Here is a 21,699-nt window from a genome sequence, read left to right on the forward strand (position 1 = left end):
TAGACCTAACTATATATACCCATAAAATGTTTTACTAAGAGCTGACAGATGTTTAAAAATGAAACATAAATGTTTTAAAAAATTTATTATTTCAGATTTTCCGTATCTACTTTGAAGATTTTGGAATTAATGAATTAGATTCGGGAATTTACTATATACATCTTCCGTTACTATCTAAAATTGTTATATAAAGCTGATTGAGTTTTAACTTGATTGGACCCATTGAGTCTTAACTCGATTGGAATGGGAATTGTTCCCAATGCAGGAAGACATGGGTTCGAGTGTGCTGAAGCACATTATCCTCCTATTTATGGGTTGGAGAGGGGTTATGCGTAGTTCTAGGCATTGTATAAAAAAGCGTAGATATGATAGTTAAAAAAACTCTACCATCCAAGGGCGTAGCTAGGGGGACTGGCAAGGGTCCCGCCACCCGTAAAATGGAAAATTTTCCATTTAGGCCCTTTAAAATTTTTAAAATTTTAAATTAGTAAAAGTAAAATTACACTTTAGCCCCTTAAAATTGATAAAAATTGATTTAATTTTTAAAATTTATAAATATATAGGCTATTAAAATGATGAAATTGTATTTTACTATCATAAAAATTATAATTTAATTTGGCCCCTAAAAAATTTCTAACCGCATATGCTACCATCATTGTGTCAAATAATAATAATCCATATACAAATGTGAATCTAAGATAGAACCTTGGCTCCAAAATGAAAAAGTTGCAATTTAGTCTTGTAATAAATTATTAAATTATATGCTAATATATGGTTAAATTATACTTTGACTCCTAGAATGAAAAAAAATGTATGTTTAATTATTTAAAATAATGAAATTATAAACTAATACATGATAAAATTATATTTTGACCTATAATAATTCATAATTCATAATTCAATTCGAATCTTCTTAAAAATTTCTCGACCACTTCAATTAGCATATATATATATATATATATATATATATATATATATATGCACATAAATAATGGCAATATCTTGGTTCTAACATTATATCCATAAATAACTATTAATTTTGAATATAGTTATTCATCTTCTGTTATTTCAATATCATCATGTATCTAAGGGCATAAATAGAGGCCTTGGTCTCTTTGGTTAATATATTTATATTATATTTAGTCCTTTCCAATTATCAAATATTCAATTTCAATCTTTTTTAAAAACAAAACTTTTACCTTTTACCCACAAAATTTTAAAATTTTAATTCCACTCTTCAACACTGAATTCCTTTGCTTCGCTTTTGTATCTATTCAACATAACTTTAAATAATTACGGCATAATGAAAAGCTCTTTTTTCTTTCTTGGTGAGTTACGAGAGGAGGACAAAGCCCTGACAGCAAGGCCACTAGCTTGACTCAAACTCAGGTTACACCTGGGGCAGTAAACACCTTGACCATTAGGCCAACACACATGCTTGTTTTAAAAAGCCATTTTCAATCTCTATTTAAAGCATCCTATATTAGGATTTGTTTGGACAACACATAATAATTGAATAAAAGTGTAATTATTAGGGTAGTGATTACACTCTCTTGTAATTACAAATAATTGTAATTTCCTAAACGTGTTTGATTAATATAGTGTAATTACATCGTAATTCCTTATGCCATGTTTGATAGTACAATTTGTAATTACGTGATTACATAATTTATATTTTTATTTAAAATATATTAATTACTATTAAAATTATTATCATGATAAATAATTTCTAAACAAGTAACACAAATTAAAACCAAATCATCATATATATTATGTTAGTATAAAAAGTAGTTGATCACAAGATTACTAACAAAAATAGCAAGAAAAATAAATATCATATGCAAATTTTTCTAATTGTTCTAATGCATATTTGTTGAGTTATTCCCTCTTTAGTATTTAATATATGCTCTTTATCATCATCTGTTGATCTTTGATCGAATTGTAATAGCCCATTTCTTTGATATGTCGGAACAATAGTTTCGGGGCCACAAATCTGACTTGTGACTCCATAAATATTATTATTTAATATTTACAAATAATATATGGTGTATTGATAAAATTTGATTTATTGATTTTTGGTTAAAGGGAAGAATAATTAGGTTCAAATGGTAAGACCTAGAGTTAAGTGGTTTTAGAAAATGAGGTATCGGGACCTCGTTTCTATAAATTGAGTCATAAATATTTTTATAAATGTTTACAAAATGTTATTAAGGTTGTATTAAAGTTTTTTAAGAAATTTTAATGTTTAGATAGTTAATTAAAGAAAAATGACTAAATTGTAAAAAGTGTAAAATGTAGTAAATATAGCATCTTAGTGATTTAATAGCTTGATTATTAAATTAGAAAGGACCAATGTAGTAAGTAGTCCTTAGTATTGACATTGAAGGGCACTATGTATTAAAATTATAAAATATTATATGTTTTAATGGCAAAATGGTAAATTTTAAGAAATTAAAACAAAATTAAAAGAAAAAAAAAAGACTTTTCTTCTTCATCTTTTCAATTCACCATGCTGGTCATTGTTAATTCTTGCATGTAAGCCCATTTTGATTCTGTTTCTTGTAATTTTTATGTTTTTGAGATCGTTGTAATTAGGTTCAGTTAGCTCGTACCTTCGTTTTTGAAACTATTAAAGATTTTGAATCATTGATGAAAATTTGTGATTTTAAATGTTAAATTATGAATTTGAGGTATTATTTGTTATTTATAAGTATTTTATTAAGTGATTTTGATGAATTTAACAATTAAGGATTAAATTGTTGAAATAGCAAAAGTACAATGAATTGGTGTCAAATTGTTACTAATGTGGGCTATAATGGATACTATTAACATTCATCTGGTAGGAATTTTCTATAAAATTAGTTTATTTTCATGATTAGGACATAGGGACTAAATTGAATAAAAATGAAAAGTTGAGTGTAATTTTGTAAAAATATCAAAAATGACTAAATTGAATATAATGAATTGATTTTATTATCTAAATTAATGAGTTGAATGAAATTATTAATTTAGATTAAGAACGAATGAAAAATCGAAGAGAAGAGAAAATTACCAAATACCTCTGTACTTAGTCATTACTGCAATTTAGCCAGGTAAGTTCGTGTTACATGTAATATGTTATATTAAATTCTTGATATTTATTTTAATAATCGTGGTGATTATAATTATTGAATGTTGGTTTTGAAATTTAATAATGAAATTGAGTTGTATTTGAGATAATATATTGGACCTTGAATCTAGCAGGCTTTGTGCCAGTGATTTATATCAGACTCTGTGCCTACCAAGCTTTGTTTCAGTGTTTTATATAGGTAATTGATACGGAAAATATTGTTTCAATTATCCAATGTTGTTCAATTTGGTTCAACGGGCAAGGTATTGGTTAAAAACGAAAAGGTATGTAAATGAAATAAATGATGATTTTTTAGTAATGATATGGTTTATGATGAAATGTGCAAATGAAACAAGTAAGAAAGGGTAATGAAATGGTAAGTTCATAATTGAGATGTAGTATGATGATATAAAAGGACTGATGTGTTAAATAACATATATATGTGTGAGAAATTCACTTGTGGTATAGATGAATTTACCTATGACATGAACAAATACACTAATTTGTGAATTGATAATGTTAATTAAGCTTATGTTAAGTAAATGGAATGGAAAGTAAGTAAATGGAGTGATTCATAGTTTTATGTAAAGGTTAATGATTGTATAATATGTCTTATAATCTTATTATGATAGGAAGGAAAAGTATAAGCGATGTTGATGGTTATATAGTTTGATAAATCTTTTAGCATTGGTATAGCTTTATATTTGTCCTATAAGGTTCATATTTGAAATGGAATATTATGCTCAAAGCTTTTACGAGCTTACTAAGCATTCAGTGCTTACGTAGTTACCTTTTTTTTACTTTATAGATTATCAGAAGCTCGATTAGTTTGGAAGCGCGTTAGAGATCTATCACACTATCCAGCGATTATATCGGTAGTTTTGATATGTTGGTCAAGGTTATTGTAACACCCCAAACCCGGCCCAGACATTACGGCCGAATCCGGTGTGTCACATTGAAGCATTACTGTATAGGTCATGTTTTATCTAAAATCTTTCTTAGTGAAAGAGTATCTTCGTTATAGATTAAAGTGAATGGAAGCTGCGCACCAGGTAGGATTCAAGAAAAGAGGAGGTGAGTCAATTAGACTGCTTAAGTACCTAGCTCTGCCATGATCCAATCCTAGACATGCACACATCCATTGCCACACTTTAAGCTTATTACTTGTCCACGCACAACAAATTAAGTTTAAGTCTATTTAAAATATTTATTTCCTTTGAAAACATTTACGTTGCGGAAGCTTTGCTCGGTTATCGTGATATTTTGAAAATAAGTAACTTTTATAAAACGCGCCCTAGAGCTAATGTAGCACCCCAAACCCGGCCCAGAAGTTATGGCCGGATCCGGCATGCCACATCAAAACGTAAAAAAAAAATTTCCATTCTAAGTCCAGAAAATCATACTTGATGTTCAAAAGATTAATTCATTAAGGGTTAAAGTGAAAGGAAGCTGTGCACCAGGTAGGAAACCGGAAAAGAGGTGGTGAGTCCATCGGACTGCTTAAGTACCAAGCTCCCTTCGGATCCAATCCTAGACATGCATACCGCCATTGCCACACCTTAACGTCATAGATATTTCTAGGAAACCGATTTGATTAAGTCATTTTTAGGAAAAGTGATTAATTTTGGAAAATACTTTCATTGCGGAAGCTTTGCTTGTTGTCGTGTTATTTTGAAATCAACTGTTGTTTTTGAAAACGCGCCCTAAAGCTATCCAATTTCAACAGTTAAAATAAATATTATCTATCTTAATAAAACATATAAAAACCATCAAAAATAAATAAGCGGCCTTATTACATTTAAAAGCCCAAAACCTCAAACGTAATTAAAAGGATGTCTAGTTCACGGAAGAAAATCAAACTTTCGAGCGGGTGGCCACTCGAATTCCCTCACGACTCCAAGCCCACTATGGTTGGGGATTTCTGCGTGGATGAAAATAAAAGGGGTGAGTTTGGGAAACTCGGTGTGTAAGGAAAACCCATTCAAAGCCCAAGTCACTCAAGCCTATTGGGCCTAAGCCCATTCAGTAACAGATGGTCTGGGCGAGCCCTTTTCAGATTACAATAAAGCGGGCCTTAGCCCTTATTCAGAGAACAAGATGGCCCATAGGCCCATTTCAAAATACATGCAACATCAGTAAACATATGTAAGCCCATTTGGGTAACAGTGGTCTGGGCGAGCCCTTTTCAGATTACAATAAACCGGGCCTTAGCCCTTATTCAGATAATGATGATGGCCCATAGGCCCATTTCAAAATACATGCAACATCAAGAACATATGCAAGCCCATTTGGGAGACTACTCAACCCACCAACCACTACACTCCACCCGTACCAGCCATACACTCCATGTGGGAATAGCTCAACCCATCCACCCAACACTCCACGATTCTTGACCTTCTTTGCTCGATTAACGATAAATTGAGGCAAAGCCTCCAGTACGTGGACAAGCCACTTTCAGTACTTCCTCCGTCAATATCCTAATCCCATGCATCAGATAATAACAACATGGCATGTAGTAAATAACAACAGTCAAACATGCATTTAGGTCAATTTAACCCTAGGGGTATTTCGGTAATTTTGCACCTAGGGGTATAACAGTAATTTTCCATACATAGGGGTATTATAGTAATTTAGCTGCTTTTAGGGTTTTTCATGCATATTCCTACTTTTCACGTACTAACAGAATCACGTCGAGGGTTCTTACGAATTGGGCCGTTGGCCCATCATTCCAATTTGGCCCATTAAGCCCAAAAATATCGAGGGCACAGAAATCATGCACTTTGCAGTCCAAATTTTGCAGCTTACCAAAAACATTAATCGATTTACCTCACGAGCATTCGCACACTCGCAAATCTACAAAATACCGGTTTTCGGCATTTCGGCTTTTCGACTTTTGCCGATCTAGACTAAGAAAGAGGTGTTAGTTACACACATTTGCGACGAAATCTTGACGAGATCCACACACGAACCGCCTACAATTGGATTACTAACACGTTAATCTAACTATTCAAATACAAACTACATATTAACCCCTTACAATATTCGGCCAACCACACCTACAGATCATTGTAAGCTTATAAGAAAACAATAAGCAACTCATTAACAAATTTTTGTCAATGTTTACCACATAATCATAATTTCACTGCAAGCTGTCTTCCTGAGCAACAGTCACTAAATCGTTTATAAATGGAGCTACGAAACTCCAAATCAAGTTCCGTTAAGTTTCCTTGAAAATAGACTCATATATCTTCTATCCATAAAATTTTCAGAATTTTTGGTTTAGCCAATCAATACCAGATTTTTCTCAAAGTTTCTCATGTTTCACTGTTTGACTAATCTGACCACTCTTCATTACGAATCAAATTTCTTATTTTACAGAATTCAAAATATGTTCTTGTTTATTTCATTAGAAACTAGACTCAATAAGCTTTAATTACATAATTTATTCAGCTTCTAATTCATCTCCTACAATTTATGGTGATTTTCCAAAGTCACGTTACTGCTGCTGTCCCAAGCAGATTTATTACCAAATCACTCTTTCATACACCTATCTTGCATGCATGTTATTTAAACATGTATATCACCAATCAATCATCACATATCTATGATTTTTACTTAAGCATAATCTCCATTTCATCATTTCAAAGCACAACATGTTAGCCGATTTTTCCCTTTAGCATCTAAGGCACATGCATGCTCATTTGTTTGGCTCAACTTCACATATCTTCCATTTTTCATCAAAAGAACATGAAACAACAACCATTTCCTTCATTTTAATTCATGACCAAATGCTCACAACACAACTAAAAATCAAAATATTCTTCAAGAGTTAAGGTAGAATCAAGAAGAACTCATGAACCTCAAAATAGAAGCAAGGTACCAAGAACTTACCTTCAATTTTCCTCCTCCTAATGACCGAATACTCAAGAGCTTTCTCCTCTCCTTTCTCTTCTCTAACTTTCAGCTATGATGAACAAAGATGGACAAAACTTTGTTCTTTTCACCCCTTTTTCTTTTAATAAAACTTCATATTTCATCCATTTAATTCTTTAATACAAAAGACATGATATTCTTATCATGAAACATTTACCTAACCCATTATCATGAAACATTTACCTAACCCATTATCATGGAACATTTAGCTAACCTATTATCATGAAACATTTACCTAACCCATTATCATGGAACATTTACCTAACCTATTATCAATTTGTATCAATTTGTACCATAAATTATGGATATCAAGTGTACATTTTGTCTACAACAACATGATGGCTGGCCACTTCATGTAAAATGGGAGGTTTGTCATGCAAATCCTCCTATTTAGCACTCCTATTTATTTGGCCACTTCAATTTAGCCTATAGCATTTTCAAACATTTTCACATAGGTCCTATTTCATAATTTCACCCCCTTTTTCTTATGGAACAAAAATTAACTAAAATTGTCGGGTTCTATCTTAAGTTTGGGCTTTCTAGAGGCCCACTAACATAATTAAACCTATGCCAACATTCACAGAATTCCCGAAAATTGGGGCGTTACAGCTAACCAATTTTAAAGAATCAATTTAAGTGATGTGAATCTCAAGTTGAAAACAATTTAAGTAATTTAAAAACCCAAAATAAAAATAATAGAGTGGCCTTATTACAACTTTAACCAAAATATAAATAATCAAAAATAAATGCAAAATTTAAAAGGAAGCTAATTGAAACTTATTTAAAAACCAGAAATTTAATCTTCATGGCCACTTTGAATCCCACCCAGCTCCAAGTCTACCAACTAGGGCTCACCTGCAAGGATGGAAGAGAAAGAGGGTGAGTTTGGAAAACTCAGTGTGTAAAGTACCCAACCAGAGCCCAAATCAGTTCAAGCTTTACTAGGCCTAAGCCCTATTCAGAAATCAGTGTTAACTGGGCCTTAGCCCATATCAATATTAATCTGGGCCATAGCCCATTTTACAAGTCGAGATATATTGGGCCTTGCCCATATTAACACAGTTGGGCCCATTTCAATACAGTTTCATATGATTAATGCATGATAAACCCATCCAACCCTGCACTTGCCTCTGTCCATCCCTACACTTCCTGTGGGGAATAAATCACCGACGCCATCCCTACACTTATAGTGTTAGCACCGGTTGTGGCACTAACTATAATCCGCAGCAAAGCTGCTTATATCAGAATATGTGGCACAGCCACCAGAACGGGTTCTTCCTCCATAACATAACCCAGATCCCATGCAATAGATATACATGTCATGGCATACAACAAACATAATCAGAATATCATGCATTTCAGTCAAAATAAACCCTAGGGGTATAACGGTCATTTTACACCTAGGGGTAAAACGATAATTTTCATACTTAGGGTAGTTTAATAAAATTTACTATTCTAGAGTTTACATACATATTCTAACCATTAATACATTAACAGAAGCACTTACCGAGCGTTTTTACCGAATTGGGCTCGTTGGCCCACTAACCCGTTTTCGGCCCATTAAGCCCAAATATACCGAAGTGCACGAAATTGCGCACTCTGCAATCATACTACTTGCGATTACCAAAATTAACAACCAAACCACCTCACGAGCGCTCGCACGCTCGCAAGTTCACAAATGCTGGCTTTTCAATTTTTCGGCTTTTCGGCTTTTCAGTTTTTTAGCTTTTGCCGATCTAGCCTATGAGTGGGTGTCGTTTACACACCTGATTTGTAACGATACGTTGGCGAGATCCACACACAAGTTGCCTACAATCGAGTTACTAATACGTCAGTCTAAATATCAAAAACAAGCTACGTACTAGACCCCTTACCATATTCGGACAACAATGTCTTAAACCCCAAAGTTCTTACCTTTTTGCCGAAATATGGGCTAGATCTAGATGTCCAACTGAGTTGACCTTCAAGCCCTTCGCTGTACGCTCCCTTGTCCACACTAATGCTTACACAACCAAACAAAAAGAGGCACAAAACCCTTAGTCCAAAACGCTAGCCACCCATAAGGGTTTCGGCTTTTCTTAACTCCCGAAATAAAGAAATAGTTTTGAAAACTTACCACCGGTTCCTTCAGCCAACGATTCCACTTTAATTCTTATTCGATTCTGATGTAGATCTAACCTTCAAACCCTAGCAGAAGTCGGTCCTTTTCTGGTCTAAAGATTCGGCTATGCCCCTAAACTATAGGGTTTTCGGCTTTTTGAAACAGTGAAGAAGATGAGATATGAGAGTTTTGTAGTGGCTTTTTCGATAGAACTTTAGGGTTTAGAAGAAGAAAGAATCGGCCACAAGATGGAGAAGAATCAGAGGGTTTGGCTAGAAGAAATCGGCACAGAAGAAATATAGGCTTTCGGGATTTCGACTTTTGTGCCTAAGGCTTAGGAGCAAATGGTAAAAAAGTGGAGATGAGTAAAATAGTAGAAATATTCGGCTATAGAGGAAAAGAAGAAGAAGAAAGGAAGTAGATGAAGAGAGGAGAAAAGAAACGAAAAAAATAGAAGAAAAAAAACTGAATCCTAAAGGCCAAAATATACGGCACTTATTAGCTATTGCCGAGTGAGTGTATTTCGGCATAAAAATTCTTCCTAAATTCCAATTCCCCGAATTGCTCCTTGATTTTTGGCCACATTCAATGTTTGAATTCCATTCAAACTCTTGATCGATCAGCCCACTGTTTGTACCGCCTCAGCATGCTGCCAAGAAGAGTCCTGATCAGACCCCAACTCTTTCCCCACGCATGCAGCAAAAATCCCAACCTTGCGTGCGCGAGCTAAGGCTCAAACCCCAAACCTCTATCCACATTGCCCTCTTGTGCCTTCGTCCGAGCTGCTGGCCACTGCACCACACTTTCTCCTTTACTAATATATGGTTACAATTAATTATAAACCTTACCTGCTTCAGTTCTGGCCCGCTTTAAAAATAAAACGAAATTCGCCCATTCAAGGACTCAAACCTGTGCCCTCTCCGCATGCCCAGCACGCTGCTGCCACTGCACCACAGGCACTCCTTATGGCATAACTCGGTTGCAACTATTCTTAAGCCTTACTTTAGTGCGACCTGGCTTCTAAAATAAAAACAAGCCTTTGCGTGCGCCAACCCTCGAACCTAGGCACTACACCACACTCCCAACGCCTCTTCCACTAGACCAAACTTCCCTTTGTGTTACCTTTTAACCCCAACTATATATAACGCTTTCCTGCATCGTTCCCTGATATAAAGAAAAATAAAACACTTTTGCACATGCTGGGAGTCGAACCCCTGCTCTCCTTCCCACTACCTAGCATGCTAATCGCTAGGCCAGGTACGCTTCTTCATGCCCAGTCTTGCCCAATTTATTTTATAAGCCTTATGCCCAGATTCCCTCTATGAGGCAAAAATTAAAACAATTTTTTTCTTAGAGTAAACCCCAAAACAACAATACTTTTATAAATATATATGTATTTTTTCTTTCCTATCTAATAATAATAATTTTATAAATATATCTAATAATAAAATTTCAAATATCACTAATACAAGAAATAATAATAAAAATTTTCATAAAATTTTTCAAACATACATACAATAATATTTTTCTAATAATAATAATTTTATCTCATAATACTAATTAAAATTTCATAAATATTTAAAATATCCGTAATAATAAATACAAGTAAAAATTTTCTAGTAGTAATTTAATTCAAAATTTTTTCCTTAAACGATAATATTTAAAACTTCTTAATTATTCAGGTTTTCTTCTATCCGAATCCCAAACTCAAAACCCCACTCTTCTAGGCCCCAAAAATCGGGGCATTACAGTTATAATGGCATGTATAGGTGGACTTGTGTCTAATGTTTAGTTGATGTTTATGGCATGTAATTTTGCTTTTGATTTGTGGTACTTATGGTATTTTAATGCCTTGATGGTTGATGTTTACATGGTCAAATTGATGCATGGTTTTATGACGAAGTCGGTAAGTGTTGGTATGTTTACAATGTGATCAATTAGGGTATGCTTTGATATGAAATTTAGTTAAGTATGTTTGGATGAAATATAACTATCTAGACACAAAGATAGGTATGAATACTTGGTTGTGATTGAGGTGCCTATATGACATATTGGTTGTATGGTTAAATGGCCTATTGAATTGGTCTTATTATGCATGATTTGGGTATGTTTTAAGGTCTTGATTATATGTGCAGGTTGCATGTAGGTTCATGTTTTGAATGGGTGAAAGAAATGGCTTGATTTTGGCCATTTTCTTGTCACACAGCCTAAGACACAGCCATGTGTCTCAGCCGTGTGTGTCACACGACCCTGTGACACGGCCGTGTGTCCCCTGTTGGTTTTAAAGGTTTCTTATTGAAAGTTACACGGCCTGGCACACGGGCGTGTGAGGCCATTTCGAAGGTTACATAGTCTGGCACATGAGCGCGTGGGTTGGTCGTGTAACCCAAGTCAGAGAGTTACACGAGCGCAGACATGGGCTAGGACACATCCGTGTGTCCCTATTTTGAATGTTACATGGCCTGAGACACGAGCGTATGTCTCAGCTGTGTGAGTCCACGGCCGTGAGTCCACGTACTGTACAAATCGTGGATCTCCCTATCTTGTCACTTGTATTTTATTTTAATAAGAACTTAGGTCATAACTCTAACAATTCCTTACATCCTTTAGCCTTAAAAGTATAATAGAAAAGATAGGGACATGTGAAGCAAAAATGACCGTCATCCATATTAAAAAAAACTTCAACATATCAACAAAACTTCTCGTTCGTTTTTATTAATCTTTTGGTTATTGTAAAAGCATAAATATTATAACATTAAAATGATGGATTTGTAGGGATTGCCACCAAATGCTAAGTTTTGTTTTTAACTCTAGCATGATTACTTCATTGGGCACATACTTTGCTTGCCTCTGCTGGTTATAAATAATAATAAAAACAAAAATGCAAGTAATCAGTGTTGAATTAAAATTGTTAAAGATTGTGTGACTTAAATCCCATCACTTATTGAAGAAATAAATTAAAATTGGACTTCCACTCCCGCAATACAGATCATACAATACAAATTGAATATGTATAGAACTATTCTTCTTTTATTTGACTTTAATTAGAACAGGGTTTTTCAATTGTAGTTGAAACTCTCTTGTATCATTCGTTTTTCAACATTAGTGAATTTTTTCTTCCCAGCCTGTGGTTTTTTCCCGAAAAGGTTTTCACGTAAAATCTGTATGTGTATTTTTTTCTCTTTTCTTTGCAATCATTCTACTGCCATTATCGACATTTATTATAACAAAAATATTCAATTATGGACATATATATAATGTATAATACTATTATCGTGTGTGTTCATCTTTATTTTTCATTGTTACCAGAAATAGTTGACACTGTTCTTAACACTGCTTACTTTTACTTGCAAATATCATTCTATATTCTTACATATTAAGAAAATAATGTAGAAAGTAGTTTAATTAGAAGGAGGCCAGAAATAAAGAATCAATAGCCATTAAAAGACCTATAATTCAAAACTTGAGAATCCTTTTATTATATGAAGCAATTAACACTCTTGATGTTTAATTTAATCTAAACATATTTGAAAGAACATTGATTGCGATAACTCATAGACTAAACACAATATAAGATACTGTAGTAGATTTGCAGGGAATGCCATCTTTTATTTCAGCTCTACCATATGATCACTTCTCTTGGGGCACTGAGTTTGCTTGCTTCAGCTGCTTGTCATAAATAAATAAATAAAAGCAATGTGAGAGTTGTGCATAGGAGAAGCAACAAAAAAAATGAATTTTTAATGGTCTAACAATGGTCGAACTAGATAAACCTGAAAGTAGGGTTCTAGCTTGGCTTTGAGACTGCCATACTTCTTTCGCATCTCCCAAATGCCAGCTTTTGTCCTACATATGCATGTATTCATGTCATCACATTCATTTTCAAATCATTTATACATATATTATAGATGTAAGTAGAGAAGATTACCCTTCTAGGTTTCCTTTCTCCAAAACTTGTCTTGTCTTGTTGATCTCATTTAGAACTTTATTAGCACCAACACTTCAATTAGAAATTACAGTACTCCATTAGACCAACATTGATAGGCTTTTATCTTGTATAGAGATTCTTAGAATTTACCTGGCACTGCTACCCTTGAGTTGATGAAGGATTTTGTCCATTTTAGCTAAAGTAATAGAGATAGTTTTCCTTCATAAATTATTTTTTCAAGATTAGCACTCTTAGTACTATTCATGTCATCATCTTAATCAATGTATACTTACATTGCTTGCTCAACAGTTTCTAGTAGTGTAGTGGAGTCTCTGAAGTACATGGTAAACACCTCTTCTACAAAGTTGGGGTTATTTTGATCCTCTAGCTGCTCCAATTGAGAAAAAAATTCATCTAAGACCTCCTGAATTAATAGTATGACATTTAACATAAGAACATCCTTAATTTTGTCAAATATAGATGCATGGATGCATGTTTTGATGTAAAGAGTAAATCAAACCTCATCAAAGAAGGATTGCCTCATTGCAGCGATTTGTTGATTAACATGTTTACTTTCCATTGAAGAAATTAAAACTAGTGAGTTATGACTTGAAAGCTACTTGGTTGTTCAACAATGGCTACCTAGACCTAACTATATATACCCATAAAATGTTTTACTAAGAGCTAACAGATGTTTAAAAATGAAACATAAATGTTTTAAAAAATTTATTACTTTAGATTTTCCGTATCTACTTTGAAGATTTTGGAATTAATGAATTAGATTTAAAAATTTACTATATACGTCTTCCGTTACTATCTAAAATTTTTATTATAATAGCCGATTGAGTCTTAACTCAACTGATATGGGTATTATTGTCAATGTAGGAAGACATGGGTTCGAGTGCGCTAAAGTGCATTATTCTCGCAGGAAGGGGCCTTGGCCCTCCAAAATGAAAAAAAAAATGCAATTTAGTCTTCTTATAAATGATTAAATTATAAGTTAATGTATGGTAAAATTGCACTTTTCTCCCAAAATGAAAAAAAAAAGTAAGTTTAGTCCCTAAAATGATAAAATTAGAAATTAATACATAATAAAATTACATTTTGATCTTTAAAAATTTATAATTCAATTCTAGCACCCTTTAAAGAAATTATTGGATTCGCCCTCTGTCCAAGAGAGAATCTAAAACTTTATTTCTAATATTATATCCATAAATTAACTATTAATGTCGAATAAAATTATTTATCTTTTGTTGTTTCTATATCATTATATATCTAATGGTATTACTAGGGGATAAGCAAAGGCCTTGACCCCCTTGATTAATGGAATTTCTTTTGGTTGGTTCCAGTTATCAAGTATTCAATTTAAGTCCTTTTTAAATAAATATTTTACGTTTTACCCAATGTAGATACTTGGTTTTAGCTATTGTTTTGGGTAATTGTGTTACAAAGCTCGAAACAAGTAGCAACCTTCTTTCACTTATTATCTCTTTCAAAAGAATAATAATTATCCTAAATAGTTTTTGTTCATATCAACAGTTGTTTGAAAATGCTCTACATGCAGAACAATTATGTTTAGAATAAGGCTTTAGGTTAGAATAGTTGCCATCCAATGTAGCTATCATTTGAGAATGGCTCTTGTTGAGAACAAGTGAAGTTCAGAACAACTCTTGTTTAGAATAATTGTGTTTCAAGAACAACTATTTTTAGAACAATCATTTTTTGGAACAACTTCTATTTAGAACAATTTTATTCTTCCAAAAGTGAAGAAAAACCTCTACATTGAAAACAACAATATTGAGAGCAACTCACATTTGGAACAAGTCAAAATAACTGATGTTCAAGAACAACCCTCATCTTGCAGAAAATGCTTCTCATAATACTACTTCACTAAAGTAGAAGTGGAAGTAACCCCAGTATATGGTAGGATTTTTGGGCTATCTTGAGATGTTTTGGAGAGCTTAGCATGGTGAATCAAATATGAAAGTAGTTAGGAGTTTTACTCTTAACCTTTTTTCTACAACATTGGGTGTTTCTTCTTTCCTTAAAAAATATAGTGAACTCTTATTCACTATTCATTATCACCATCCCCTCTTAATCATTAATCTCATTGTAACTAAAAATTAATTTCATTACTCCTATTAGTTGTCATTTTTGTAACTCTTGTTCTTAAGACACTATAAATAGAAGTCTTTCACAACTAGTGAAGGGAGTTTTGACATGTTTTACTCTCAAAGCACTTTCTTTGGAATTTTCTCAACTTATTTTTTTGCTTAACCTTATCATCAGCAAGATTTCCTCTTTTTTTTTCTCCACCTTACAAACCACCTTTTGTTGTTGCGTTCAATGTTATCTAATTTGTTCCAGTCTTCCTCTTCACCTTCTTCTAGTACATCTCGTTCACTTGTTTGTAACGCTTCCTCTCTCCACCAAAAAACTCTCTACACCCACCAAATCTTAAAATTTTATTTCAAACCCTTAACACTGAATTATGTGGCTTCACTCTTAATTTTCCTCACTTGCAAATATATATCACACTTTTCAACTTTTATATAAGCCAAAAAAATATTATTAGGCTTGGACATGAAATTTTAAGCCCATTTTTCGGACATATTTTTTTTTTATGTTTCATCTATATAAATTTTGATCGGATTTGGACAATTTTACACATTTTTTGCATCGGCTTAGGCCTAGAAAACGGACTTAGATTTCTGCATCGGTCTGAACCCGTCCTGGCCTAGCTCGTGTAGCAACAACATGCTATAATCCCTCTTATCACCACTTTTCAAGAAACCATCCCATTAAATTCCAAGCATCGCAACCTTGTGGTATAGAGAATGAATACCATGAAGAAATCAATCACAGTCGTCACCAGCATCCGCATCAAATCTGACACTTGCGTCCCCTTCCCTATCCTTAAGCTGCAACTTCTTCCGTTTAGCAAACATGTAATCTAATGCAGCATTGTCACCCTTCAACTGTCTCACTCGCGATTATGATATACGAAAGTTCTCAATCCCACAAATTACTGTCCTTGGAGTTAATTTTTGTTATGAGACCATTGATGAGTCCTTGAAGAGTTGCAGACGTTTCGTTATAATTATAATCCATTTTGGGCAGCTGTTCTTTTCTGTAGCCTCAGGCACTTGCTTCAGCTCCTCCTCGTAGTTGGTTTACTCCAAATGAACAAAACCAAAACAGATAACCCCCTGATAAGAACAAATTTCTTTTACACACAACCATGTCTTAACAAATATGCTATTATTTCGCTCAATAAACCACTAACAACCCCCACCGCTTCCTGCCTAACCCAGTCAAAATTTTTCATTCAGCCACTGCTGATTCAATCGCCAACATTGCTCAAGAAGCATTCCCAGCCAACCTCATTGAACAGTGTCATAGAAACATTTAGGAGTATTTGAAGACCTCCAAACCCCTACTGCTCTTCAAGTCTTTCCAATTCAGCTACAGCTTCATCATCATACCCGTCGATATTAACCAAGGAGTTTTCCCAGACTCCAAGCTCTTTCAGCATTTCTAATAATTATCTTCTTGCATTTTTGAAATCGGAATAAGATAAAGAGGCATTTACTATTTTATTTGAAGGCTCCCCCTTTTTTGCCTTTACCCTTATTTGATAAATTCTCAGAATAATTACAAGGATAATTTTAGCTTTTAAATAGGAGTTTAAACTTTATCAAAACTAGACTATTATATTAGCCTATAAATATGTTGCTTGTGGCTCTCACCTCGAGAGCAAATTTTAAGTGTCTTTAGTGACAATTCTGTTTTTGTTTTCTTGATGTTTTTTTGTGACATTCTTTTTGGTATTCTTTGGAGAATTTTAACCCACTAGGTGATTCGAACGATTATTGAATAAAATCATTCACTAGGCGAGACTCCGTAAACGTAGGATCGTTGTGTCTAAATTGTGTGAATAAATATCGTGTGTTAATTCTTTCCTTATTTTGCATTTAACCTTTCTGTTCATTTTTGTTCCAACAAAGCTGTTTTCCAAGTGCAAACCAAAAGCTTTTTCATTAAATAATACAATTTTACAATTTAAAAAATATATTTACTAATTAAATAAGATTTGGTATAATTTATAATAAAATCTATTAATTTTCATAAATAACAGAGAATAAATTATGTTAAAAGTATTGGAAATAAAAAAAGGGAAACAATCGATAATAAAAATTAAGCAATTAAATAAAATAACTTATCATTCGAATAAGATAAAAATTTTCATCTACAAATAATCATTACTTTGATACTCCGTTACTTTTAAAACATTCACGGTACCATTAAAATCTAATAATAGTAAAACTACTGAAATATCAAAATAATAATAAAAACCAAACATACTAAATGATAATGAAAATCATACTTTTTATTGATGGAAAAAATTTAGTAAATAATATTAAAATATAATTTTTAGTAATTCTTGGAATGTTATTGAATAAAATGTTTTACTAATGTATAGATTTATAGTGCTAAATATTAATTTTAATTGGTATATAATCGTAAAATTAATTAATTGATAATTATACTAAAATATCAAGTTTAATTATAATAATAAAATCTAATTAAATGATAATAATTTTAACATTAATAATGAAAACATCATTAATAAAATATTTAGAATTATAAATATTTTATATTAATTATTTTCCATGAAAATATAAATAGATAAATTTATTTTTAGACCACACTATTTTACACCTAATAAACCTAAACTAAATTATAATTAGATTTAAATGCCAATCGATAAATATAAATAAAATTATAATAATATTTAGATGTGAATATAATTTATAATTATAACTACAATTTACGTTTAAATCTCAATTAATAATTTTAATTTAAATTATAATTATATTTAGATGTTAATAAAATTTGTAATTACCAAATCTACCTATCTCACAATATTTAAATGTTAATTAATAATTTTAAATTATTTTATAATTATTATTAGATGTTTTCGTATGAAAATCGAATGATGCTTTAGTTGCAGCAGTAAAATTAAAAATTTGATATGCATGATGGTTTTTCTTTAAATCTCATTAAGGGTAAATTTTATTAATTTATATAGATAGGTAGACAAAATACCCCATAATAATATAATTTATTTTGTAAAATAATAGTTTTCTTATTTACATTGGACACCTTCAAATATTATTTATTTACAACACCTTCAAATAATATTTTTTTACATTGGACACCTTCAAATATTCTTTATTTACAACACCTTCAAATAATATTTATTTACATTGAACACTGGGTTCACATTTAAACGCCCCCAACCCCCCCAACCCACTCCCTTGGATGATTTTCAGACATGAAACTGCAAAGCCTTTTGAAGCACATTACTATACTATAATGTCTGTTCTATCAAAGTTTTTAACACAAATTCAAGCTAGATTTCATACAAGAATGGCAGCTTTTAAAGATTCATATAAGTAACCAAACATTCAAACTGCCTTTGAGATCGAATCAGACAAATAAACTTGAGAAACTTCAACACGATGACTTACTTTAGCCAAGTACAAACAATGTCCTCGAAAGCTGGTCTAACATCCTGCTCCAACATCTTCCTATACTCCAATGTATCACCACTGGACTTCCTCAACTCTACTAAATAGAAAGATGGGGTGAACTCGAATATCTGTGCATCGATAGTCAATGCGCCTTTTTGGCCCCTGCTCGATTTTTCTATTTTCAAAAGCCCTCCAACTTCCTTCTTAACTTTGAACTTCAAGTGCTCAGCAAAGTCCTCTAGTTTAGAAGTGATGGCAGAGGCACTATGCATGGAAGTGAATCTAACTTCCTTCTCGCTGGATTCCATAAACAATCCAGACAAATCAAGCCCACTTGATAAGGAAATGATGTCGAAAGCATTCAACTTGGTGAGCTGATCCTTGTGATTCTTTGTTTCGAATGCTGCTGTGTTAGCCTCGGAACCAAAAACCACATTGGTATCTGTAGAAGGCAAGTCCTTTTCGGCAGTTTTGTGACTTGATTTCAATTTAAACCCCTTTTTGAACCAGGAGTTTGTCATTATTTTCGCGGTTGAAATTCGAGATTTTGGATTAGGATTGAGGATTCTCGATAGCAGCTTGGTGACATCAGGTGAGAACCAACTAGGAAACTTGTAATCTGCTTTGCTTATTTTCTTATACATTCCTATCAGATTTGAATCATGAAATGGAAGATAACCAGCCAGTAGAACAAAGAGGATAACCCCGCAAGACCAGATATCGGCTTTCGCCCCGTCATAGCCCTTTCGGTTTATAACTTCAGGAGCTACATATGCAGGGGTTCCACAAGTTGTGTGGAGCAATCCATCTTGATGCTTAGACTCACCGAGGGCACTCAAACCGAAATCTGATACCTTAAGGGTTCCATTTCCATCAAGGAGCAAATTTTCGGGCTTCAAATCCCGATGATAAACACCTCTGCTGTGGCAAAAATCAACCGCACTGATCAGCTGCTGGAAATACTTCCTTGCCAAGTCTTCTCTCAACTTCCCTTTTGCTACCTTGTTGAAGAGCTCGCCACCGTTGGCATACTCCATAACATAGTAAATCTTGTTTTTGCTAGCCATGACTTCGTAAAGTTCCAAGATATTCGGGTGCTTAACGAGGCTCATAGTGGATATCTCCGTCTTGGTTTGATCAATCATGCCTACTTTCAAGACCTTCTCTTTCTCAATGACCTTAATCGCCACGCTCTGGCTTGTTTTGATGTTCTTTGCATAGTAAACTTTAGCAAAATTCCCTTGGCCCAACATTTTTCCGAATTCATACTTTTGCATCAACACCTTCCCCTTATTCTCCATTCTAAAAGATTTTAATCCTAACAGGCTCCAAAAAAAAAGTAATATCTCCTGCAGTATTAATAATATATATATATATATATAAATGTACTCTAAGAGAACTTCCTATAACACGAAAAACTCAACCGTCTTCAGCAAGGTAATTCATCAACATGGTGGAGATTTTGTTTTCAGCCCTGTTAAGAACTTGAACACCGAGCATGAATCTGCTGTTTCCTGAGTATCCGACCTCGTCGAGAAAGAATAAGGGTAATCCAGATCCGGATACATCCTTGTGGAGTTGATATAGAGAATTCTCAGCGTGCATAGACATCTTTCCGCATTCCCTATTCCTTTCTTAATACTTTCTGAAAGACAAATCGAGTCAATTAGGCAATAATTCAAACGCCTGGCATGCATAAATATTAGAACCGAGCAATCATAAAAGCACCAAATTTCAACACCATCTGCTGCAGGAAAAAAACATTGGTACCATATCAACCAACAATCACAATAAGTTCAACTTAAACCTTTTTTCTGATTCAATCGTCACCGACATTTAGTAGAATCGAAGAACATGATCTAAGCAAACAGTTGTATTAATTCTTGCAAAATCTAACATTATTCATTGTTCATTGATCAAATTTAAAGATTTCATGTGAGATTAAACATAGAAAACAATACCCAGAACCAATTCCACAGCATGAACATGATTCAACAATGAAGAAACAGATTCATAACCAAAAACAAAATAAAAAGCAATGATAATTCAATGGGAAAGAAAAACCCAAACTTACTTTTGATGGGCAAATGAGAAAAGAGAAATAGAATTGACGTAATTCAATGGAAGATGATACCCTTTTTGCGGAGTAGGTGATGGGGGGTTAGAAAGATGATGAAATGAAAGCCACGAATGTAGGAAGCACATGAATGCAATGTAATATAATGAAATTTGTAAGATAATAATAGGAATGACAGGTTTTGGGGACTAAATATAGAAGGTTTTATATATGTCAAGACTGTTGGTTATGACAGAAAGACAGAAGGCTGGCGTTTCAAAATCAGAAAACAATTAATCAGTTTTGTCCCTAATTTTAGTAACTCAGTACTAAGTATCTATTTTTGTTCAATTTTCTGCTTTTGCTTCAACAATAAATTTGGTTACTATAAAAAGGAAAAAGGAAAAATCCGAATCGTGGCATGGATTTTGAATCATCTGCTTCAAATGGAGTAGAACTTTATTTAAATCAGACGCAGAGCAAAACAGGTGGATTTTTTTAGAGAGCGAGAATACGATTGCTACCCTCTCCACTCGACCTCGCTCCATTATATTAAATTATCATTTCGTCCCAAGTATATATATAGTCTCTTTTTGATAATTAGTTGATAGTTGATTGATGATTACAGTGATTAGTTTAATTAACTAATTTTATTATCTGTTTGTTTAAAAGTATTTGATAAAACTTAACTGATAGGTGAAAGTTGATATGTGTAAAATGATAAATAAGGCGTGTCATATTTTATTTTTAAAATACTTTAGTTTTCTTGGATAAAATTATTGAAATAAAACATTATTATTAAGAAATTAAAACATCCATTATGAAAATTAATTAGTGAATATTTTTAAAATTTAAATAAATAAATTTCTTAAATTTCTTATTTGTAAATATTAACCTCGTGAAAATTGATAAATATTAATAGTATATCAATATAATTGTACATAGTGGCAAATGGAGTAATTTTTTAGCAAGTATGGTCAAATATGTCATTCCACATATCTAATTCCCAATTAGCTATGAAAAAAGTTACCAATC

General features: G+C 32.9%; 2 protein-coding genes across 5 annotated transcripts; both read right to left on the bottom strand.

Moving 5' to 3' along the window:
• Positions 1-12,598: 12,598 nt before the first annotated feature.
• On the bottom strand, positions 12,599-13,716 carry LOC108483999 (pseudo histidine-containing phosphotransfer protein 2-like). Of its 3 annotated transcripts, none has more exons than XM_017787591.2 (6): positions 13,592-13,716; positions 13,365-13,495; positions 13,222-13,290; positions 13,072-13,143; positions 12,917-12,989; positions 12,599-12,809 (listed from the first exon to the last, which is right to left on the bottom strand). In XM_017787591.2, the coding sequence occupies exons 1-6, from the start codon at positions 13,649-13,651 to the stop codon at positions 12,774-12,776; spliced, it is 441 nt and encodes a 146-aa protein (XP_017643080.1). In that variant the 5' UTR covers positions 13,652-13,716; the 3' UTR covers positions 12,599-12,773. The 3 variants fall into 3 exon arrangements, with proteins under 3 accessions (XP_017643080.1, XP_017643082.1, XP_017643083.1); XM_017787593.2 differs by having other exon boundaries at positions 13,365-13,459; positions 13,592-13,710; XM_017787594.2 differs by lacking the exon at positions 13,222-13,290.
• Positions 13,717-18,215: 4,499 nt separating this feature from the next.
• On the bottom strand, positions 18,216-21,212 carry LOC108483998 (CBL-interacting protein kinase 18-like). 2 transcript variants are annotated; one of them, XM_017787590.2, is made up of 2 exons: positions 20,683-21,212; positions 18,216-20,253 (listed from the first exon to the last, which is right to left on the bottom strand). In XM_017787590.2, exon 2 carries the CDS (start codon positions 19,907-19,909, stop codon positions 18,602-18,604), a length of 1,308 nt encoding a protein of 435 aa, XP_017643079.1. In that variant the 5' UTR covers positions 19,910-20,253; positions 20,683-21,212; the 3' UTR covers positions 18,216-18,601. The 2 variants fall into 2 exon arrangements, with proteins under 2 accessions (XP_017643079.1, XP_052886026.1); XM_053030066.1 differs by lacking the exon at positions 20,683-21,212 and adding an exon at positions 20,570-20,680.
• Positions 21,213-21,699: the final 487 nt, after the last annotated feature.

The sequence above is a fragment of the Gossypium arboreum genome, chromosome 6 (genome assembly GCF_025698485.1).
Source record: "Gossypium arboreum isolate Shixiya-1 chromosome 6, ASM2569848v2, whole genome shotgun sequence".
NCBI classification, from domain to species: Eukaryota; Viridiplantae; Streptophyta; class Magnoliopsida; order Malvales; family Malvaceae; genus Gossypium; species Gossypium arboreum.

What these genes read in the sequence shown, in the direction of transcription:
- LOC108483999 (XM_017787591.2), bottom strand. Translation starts at nt 13,651, where the DNA reads ATGGAAAGTAAACATGTTAATCAACAAATCGCTGCAATGAGGCAATCC. An exon ending in CTCAAGGGTAGCAGTGCCAG is followed by an intron (nt 13,144 to 13,221) that starts GTAAATTCTAAG and finishes TTCTAATTGAAG; the next exon opens with TGTTGGTGCTAATAAAGTTC. An exon ending in GAGAAAGGAAACCTAGAAGG is followed by an intron (nt 12,990 to 13,071) that starts GTAATCTTCTCT and finishes ATGCATATGTAG; the next exon opens with GACAAAAGCTGGCATTTGGG.
- LOC108483998 (XM_017787590.2), bottom strand. Translation starts at nt 19,909, where the DNA reads ATGGAGAATAAGGGGAAGGTGTTGATGCAAAAGTATGAATTCGGAAAA.